Consider the following 7,627-nt stretch of genomic DNA (forward strand, 5'->3'; position numbering starts at 1 on the left):
CTTAGGAAAGTCTCAGCAGACAGTTACTGCTAGTCACTTGGTGAAGATGGGAGGGCAAGCAAGAAAGTGAAGTTACTACTTATCCAGCTGCAGTTTAGTTGCGAGCTACACACAAGGGACCAACCGGGGCCTTCTGAGTTCGTGAAGGTCACCAGGCACTTGCAAACATGTGCAAGGCAGACATTCCTGTGAGGAGGAAGAGGATTGTCACAATGCAGTCTCTGATGGGCAATAAGGGGAGCGGGGAGAGGGAGTCAGCCTGTCCTCTGCCCCATGAAAATTGAGTATCTAAAAATGTCCCTCAATCTCATAAACAGCAGAGATGAGCTGGGCTAGCGGAAGCAATGGTGACACCAAACAGAGCTGGTCTCTAGTTGCAAAGTGACCCATATTCTTGCATACTGGCTCAGACTGGACCCCCAACAGCCTTGGAAGCAAATTTTTCCTTCTCCAGTAACATGATGGCTTGGTTCAAGTGACGCTTTCTGACGTCAGGAGCCAGCAGTGAGCAGGACCTGCTCCTTCAGGAAACTGTTTTAATCTCCAGAGCTATTCCTGTACTGCAGGAGGGCAGGTTGATCCAGGCTGACAGAAAAGAACAGCCCTCACCTGGGATAAGAGAGCTTTCCCCGTAGAGCAGGCAAGCGATCTCAACCCAGAAGAGTCTCACACAGCTCGACTGGTTTTATTATTTCAGTTGTGAGCTCTCCCCAGCTCTGCTACAAAGATTGCCAGTGCATCTTCCCTGAGGCTGCAGAGGGAATCTCCCATTGCTATGTCACAGAAACGGCTGCCCACCCCCATGGCACCTTACAGAATTGCTTCCTCCTCAACACGCCGTCACCTCTCCTCAGCCCCAGTCCTGTTGAAACACGTCTTTGGGATCAAACACACAGCAGCAAGGCTCTTCCCTAAAAGAAACACAGTCCCTTCTGCAGGTGGAAGGCAAGAGGCGACCGGCTGCAGGTCTGCAGTGTCTCTGCCCAGACAGGCCCGTCTCTGGTCAGCCCTGCGCAGTGGCAGCATCCCCGCTTCAAGAGATCGTAGAGAATTCCTTCAGCAGCAGTTCCTGGCTAAGCGTGTTGAAAGCAAGGTTCTTCCTCACATTGATGCTGATGGACCGAACCTGACAGAGACAAAACAACATGTTTTAACCAAGGGGCTCTTCCTGGTTCCCCATGAGCACAGAAGCTTTGATACTGCTGACCTCTGGGTTCAGCATGAAGCGGTTTTGCATGCTGTTACAGACCCAGAGAACTTGCTGCAGCCAGCTCTCACTAAGACTCCATCTTAGCAAGAAATCCCTGAGGATTAGGTGCTTCCTGGAATAATAGGAATGTCTATAGCGACATCCCAGCAAGGAGAGTAAATTCTAAACAAGACAGGGATGGGAGCACATATTCTGTTTGCCAGCATGAGCTGTGATGTGTTTCCTGTTCTGGGGTGAAGTGATGGGGAAAGTGAGCACTTCCAGGTTGCAGCTGGAAGGGCATTTTCTACCCGTGCCCACTGGAGTGCCACCCAGCATTCTCCTGGATGAACGCAGTGCCATGGCCTCTGTCCTGCTCCAGAACCTGCAAAGCCAAAGATACGGAGTGAAGGAAAGGACAGAGGCCATGCTACTGCACTGTAAACACAAATTATCACCCAAGCTGGCAGAAAACCCTGGGTGCAGAGGCAGCCGTGCGTATTCTGTGCCGAGTGCCTTACACCTGAAGCTGGCTCGCTAGCTATCTCTGAAGAAGTCACACCTTTATCCCTCAATAATGCCCAGACTTCTGGTCACCTGCAGAGTCTGCGAAGAAGAGCTGGGCAGCCCCGTTGCGCAGCAGCTTCCCTTCCCCCTTCATGCCTGCAGACTTGTTGGCCAAACACACAGGCCCCAGACTGAGCTCAGTCTCATCCGCACTTGGCAATAAGAAAAACAAAGTCAAACATCATCTGTGTCAGCAACTGCAGCAGTGACAGAAAGCAAAACTGACACAAGCTCATCCAAACAACAGGATTACAGTTCCCAGAGACTCGGAGCCTGTGATAATAATGTTGTTGCTGACCTGGTTAGTGGTTTGTGCTTTTTAAAAGCATCGGGCAATGAATTATATAGAAGCAGAATGAGGAATCCAACACTGGGAGCTGGAAGAGCAAGTTAGCTCTTGCTCTCCTGGTGAGAAAAAAAAAGAGTGGAAGGGTAGAAAGCTCCCCAGAAGGCAGAATGTGTAAGCAAATCAACACATGGAAGGGTAACAGGGAAAGCTGTGAAATGAACCCCAATGAGCTCATCACACAGACTCCAACAACCCGAGCAAGCTAGTAAAGACATTTACACTTAAAGACAGAGTATTTTAAGTTTTATGGCATCTGCAGAAATCACAAACTCTCCTTGATCAGGATGCTTGGCAGAGATACCATGTGTCTTTGTTCCCTTGGAGCACCCCCTCACTTCTGTAGTCTCGGTGTCTTTTGACTTATTCCATAGCAAAATAGTTTGGGATCATGTCTGTAAGATAGCCACAGGTTATCTAGGCCTGTGTTAAGCACCACTGCAAGTGGTCTCCAGAGCACTGGTTTGCACTGGGCTGTCCCCCTGCCAGCAGACAGAAGCCCCACTGACAAACTTAAGTCCCAGAACTACCAAGTGCTCCCCACTTCAGTGATCCAGTTCTGATGAGAGGGGAACCACATGGCTTTACAGATGCAGATAGTCTTCTGCCCTGGGGAATGTGACTGCCTGCAGAGAAGGGGCAGATGCTACATATAGTGTAAGCCAGCATGCTTGTTCTGACTAGAAGCATTTCTAAGGGTCCCAGCAACAGAAAGAACAAGCAATGAGCTCCTGGCCTCGCGAACTGCTGCCAGGGACCAGCAGTAGAAGGTGCCCAACTTGTATACACTTGAAGGTCTCCAAGGAGAATGCAGCAGCAGCAGCCTCTACGAGCCCAGAAAGGGAGGCTGGAGTGGCACACAATGAGAACACAGGGCATAGCAGAAATTGTAGCTCTGGGGTAGAGCACAAGAAATTAAGCTGTTTAGTTTGCAAAGGGAAGGTTTAGGAGGTATAGAGCAAACACTCTCCAGTATGCAAAAAGAGGTCAGAAAGAGAACAGTGAGTAACATTTCTCCGGATCCCCAGGGATGGGGCAAGAAATACTCAAGCTTAAATTAAGACAAAGAAGATATGTACTGGGAAAGAGGAAATGCTTTCAAACCTATGAGTTGTGAAGCAATGCAATAGATCACCTGGGGCCTTTGGGGAGCTATTTTCACTTAAAGACAGCTTCCGGTTTCAAGAGGAGCTTAGACACAAACTTTGGTCAAGAGGGGTCTAGGTGGACTCAGATGTCCTTTAACACAAGTTGAGGAGAGGAGTGGGCATGATAACAACATACAATATGACTCTGATGTTTCTACAAATCTCTGCCCACATTTTCGCTGCTGTGAGAAAGCAGGCAGCTCTGAGACGACCAGTTTAAAAGGTAAGAATAGCTCAAATTAGAGTTAAATCAAGTTATGATCTCAGGTGCCAAGGCTCAGCACAGGGAGCCAGAGCTCATCTGCCTTTTGGAGCAGGAAGACCAGACAGTGACACAGGGAGGTGTTAGTCTGTTACAAGGATAAACTTCAGAAGCTTCCTGCAGCCTGGCTGACCTGCTCCATCCATGAGGCTAGACCCCAGGACTCCTCCCAGCCCATGGTGCAGTGGGCAGCCCAGGTCTGGCTGCCAGCCTGGAAACTACCGGAACCCTTTAGAGTGGCTTATACAAGGGGCCAAAACCAGCCTCAGAAAGTGAGCTCAGAGCTTTAACAGTCATTCTGCAAGGAAGCAGAAGCACAGCACGTGTCCTCTCTTGCTTCTGTATGGAGCATGCTGGAGCACACTAGGGCCAGAAGAGCTTTTAAAATTGTTTTCTCCCTATTAGCAGCTTGGATCACATTTAACTCACAGACTCTGAAGAAATGGGAAACACATGAAATGCTGACATCACCTGGAGAACAGTGAGCAAATGGAAGAACAGATGAAGTGGTGGCATTAACCATGTAAGGACACCATCATTCAGTTCTAGTTTTGTGTCATTACAGCTAGACGCGTGTAACACTGTACAGACACTCCTATTTTCACAGCGTCCCATCAATTAAACCTGTTTCCAATCAACACGCCGCTCTTAAGAAATTTGTACAATGGGAGGAAGGTTTACACGCACTACTACATCTAATTAGAAGTCAAATTAGTGTAATTTCCCCTGCAGAAATCAATCCCTAATCAGACTACTTTGAGACTCTGCTGAAACCTATCCAACTGCAAAGACAGTGAATCTTTTGGAAAAATGCTGAATCTCTTTCCACACATTCCTCCAGCTGCAATGAGAGGTCCAAAAGCTCACATGCAAACCATTCATTCCATCAAAGCAGCACACATCTCAAACGACATCCCCGAGGGTTCAAAGGAAAAGAAATAGAGTGTTAGAAAACTTCCTAACTTCCTTCCTTTAGCCCCTCAAAGGCAGCACAACAGGCCAGAAAACCCAGTTGATAAAACACTGAACACCACCTTCCACCACAACGTGGCTGCAATATCACAGGCCTTTGAAAGCTTCTTTGAAAAGGCAATAGGAGAAGAAAGCAGATTTTTCTTTGGGATTAACAAGAGCGAGCAGCACTGAGGCAAAGCCAGGGAAGTGAAGCACTGCATTAGCAAAGCATGTCACAGGAGCGAGAACAAGATTTCTAAGCATAAAGGAGCCAAGAGAATGGCTTGGGGAAGTTTCTGCTTACCCACTTAACGGGAGCACAGAGAGATGAAAAGGCAGCCAAAAAAGAAAATGGCTCCTGCGTGTCATTCCCCACCAAGAAGGATTTGCTTTAATGAAAACACACAGACAGAGGTAAGAAAACCAGGGGGAATCTGGAAAGACTTATTTGCAAACAGATCTTGTTCAGGAAGACCTGATGGGACCAGCATGGATTTGGAAACCAAACTGGAAACTTGTAGTTCACCACCAGCCCTGCTTCTTTGTCAGAGCCCTGGAAGAAAACTGCAGCAACTTCACTCTCTCTTCTCCAGGAAATCCTGCAAACCCCAGCAGTTAAACACAGTGCACTAGGCAGGGGAACATTAACCAACACCAGACCAGCAACCGAAGACAAAGACTCGGAAGCCTCATGAAAAGGAAGTCAAGTACCCGACTTAGAAGACGCTATGTGGGGGACAGGGCAGACTAGGGCCTTTTCCAGGAGTTGTTTGAACAATTAATAAAGCCATCAGTTACTGTGCACCTAGAGGAAAAAACTGCGTAAAGGACGGGAAGCCAGCCGGGTTTACTGAAGACAAATCATAACCTATCAGGTTGATTTCCCGCTGTGTTGAGGGAATGGCTTAATGGAATGCAGGGGATTTTCTGTAGCTGTGAGTAAAGAACATTTAATAGGGTCCCAATTCTCAGGGCATCTAGAGAAACGTGGATTAAACAGATTCACAACTGGGTCAAATCAGCACATTTAGACAGTAATTATTTGGACTTTCATATGCTCTTGAGAAGAGGGTCCCAGGGGCACCTGGATGAGCAATTTTCAGAAGGGAGTTGAGGAGGGGCTGGTTATGCTAAACAGATTCTTAAATGATACAACATTGCAATTTTGAGGAAAAAAAACAGGCTAGGAAGAAAATTATTTTAGCTGAAGTATTTTGTAGCTGTAATGATCTTAGGACTGAGAATGTCATTTTAATCAATTGGCATGATCAGCCTGAGCTTCTGCCAGGCCAAGTGGAAAGTGGGGCACGCAGGAAGCAGAGCAGTCACGTGGCCAAGAGGCTGGGGAAGGAGATGCCGGCTGAGGAGGGCAGGAACCCTTGGGACAGAACAGATGACAACAGAAACATGAATGCGCTTTATTTCCAGGGTAATAGGAAAAGCCCATGTCACAAGAAGGCTATGGACAAATTTCTTTGCATTTATTTCAGACATGACCAAACAGCAGGCCAGAGAGATAAAAACAGGCTCAAAAGAGCACACAAAAATGGCATAAAAATGGCTGCAAGTGTTTTTGCCCCTATATTGTATTGCTGGAGTGACCCAAAACCGTTAAAAAGCATTTGTAGAAGGAAGCAAAACCAGTTCAGGTGTGCTTGCTCTGGAGCAGAGCAGACAGGGAGGCATGACATTCCCAAACTCATGCAGACTCGTGACAGAGTGGGCAGGCATCAATTACTCATCGATCATCAAGGACAGAGCTGGGAGAGAATCAGCTCTCAAACTGGTGGAGAAAGCTGCCAGAGTGAGAGATCTCTCCCTTCACTGAAGCTCTAATGGTTCAAAAGTCAGGAAAAACAGGCTCCCCTCAGATACCAGCCACTACAAAAACTCTGCCTCCTGGGCGAAACGGCCATCGAACAAGAAAACATTGCATCAGGACTCTCTGGAGCAGGCTGAGCAAGCTGGCTTGCTGAAGAATGTAGCTACCGACCCACGTTACTTGCACTCAGTTTTGTCTTTGCTGTGTTATTTTTGTTAGTCTGCTCCTCTGGTAGAGGGAGACTTTTCTAGGGAATGCCTTTGCTGTCTTTGCTTGGGAACCCTATTTTGTGACTGATGGAGAAAAGCCACCAACAGGCATGTGTTTCACCAGCATCACATATTCTGCTCTGTCTCATGCTTTGTGGTCCCCTTAACAACACCAAGAAGGCTATGTTGCTCTGTGTGACAAACCCAAGGTGGGAGCAGTCAGTTTCTCCACTGCACAAATTTACCACCACAAAGCACAGCGGGTCCCCCTGGCAGACGGAATGGAGGCTGACTGACAGCTGCTGGCCTGATCAGTCTGGTGATTCCTCCCCAGCCATGTATTGCAGGGCAGGGAGCTCCAGGGACCCTTCAGATCCATTGAGACATGCAGTGTCTGCTCATATCCTACACCTGCCCCATCTTTGGAGGCAGCCCCATGGAGTGACAGGGTGCTCAGCTGCACCCCAAATGCCACTGCCCAGGCTGTAAACAAAGGCTTTGGAAAAGGGTTGTTGATCCTGCAGAATCAAGGCAGCTTACCAGCTCTTTGAAGAAGGCAGCCTCTTTGTGCTGCTCTGAGTAGCGCTCATACTGGTCCAGCCCGTCCTGCAGTTTCAGGGTCAGCGTGTCGTAGTTGGACCGTACCACTTCCAAAACCTGCCAGAGACAGCCAAATACAGCAGAGGAGTCAGCATCCATAGATACCACAGCACAGAGGAGCAAGGATGATAGATTACAGCTCTGGCACCTGTTTTTGCAACACACGTGGCTCTTACAGCCAATATTTGGCTCAGGGCTAACAACCTGGAGGTGGGCACTAATGCCAATGAGGAACAGCCTTCAAATTTACAGAATTTTTTCCATTCATGAGAACTATATCTATGAGCTTTTATGATGAGCTACAGCTATGACAGCAGCAGCAGTTTTCCAAATGCCATTATGCCACCAGAAGCAGCAGACATGATCTCATTAAATTAAGCAGCTAATTACCACGTGTACACCCAAATTAACAGAACAGGCACTATGCAAACACAGACTTGCCTGACCCCATGGACACTCCGGTGCTGGACACTCCAGTTTTGCCAGCACACCCCTCCTGGCTTGCTAATCACCATTCACAATCTGCTGAA

The 7,627-nt window shown here is 47.9% G+C and overlaps 1 protein-coding gene across 1 annotated transcript in view; it reads right to left on the reverse strand.

Moving 5' to 3' along the window:
- Positions 1–1,033: 1,033 nt before the first annotated feature.
- LOC104492468 (UPF0668 protein C10orf76 homolog) overlaps positions 1,034–7,627 on the reverse strand; it is a 34,526-nt gene continuing 27,932 nt past the window's right edge. Inside the window, exons 4-5 of the mRNA XM_010135034.1 lie at positions 7,038–7,154; positions 1,034–1,126 (exon numbers count right to left, since the gene is read on the reverse strand). Coding sequence (XP_010133336.1) covers positions 1,034–1,126; positions 7,038–7,154 — 210 coding nt within the window. The remainder of the gene's footprint in view (positions 1,127–7,037; positions 7,155–7,627) is intronic.

Source organism: Buceros rhinoceros, unplaced genomic scaffold, assembly GCF_000710305.1.
Source record: "Buceros rhinoceros silvestris isolate BGI_N320 unplaced genomic scaffold, ASM71030v1 scaffold13944, whole genome shotgun sequence".
Taxonomy (NCBI): Eukaryota; Metazoa; Chordata; class Aves; order Bucerotiformes; family Bucerotidae; genus Buceros; species Buceros rhinoceros.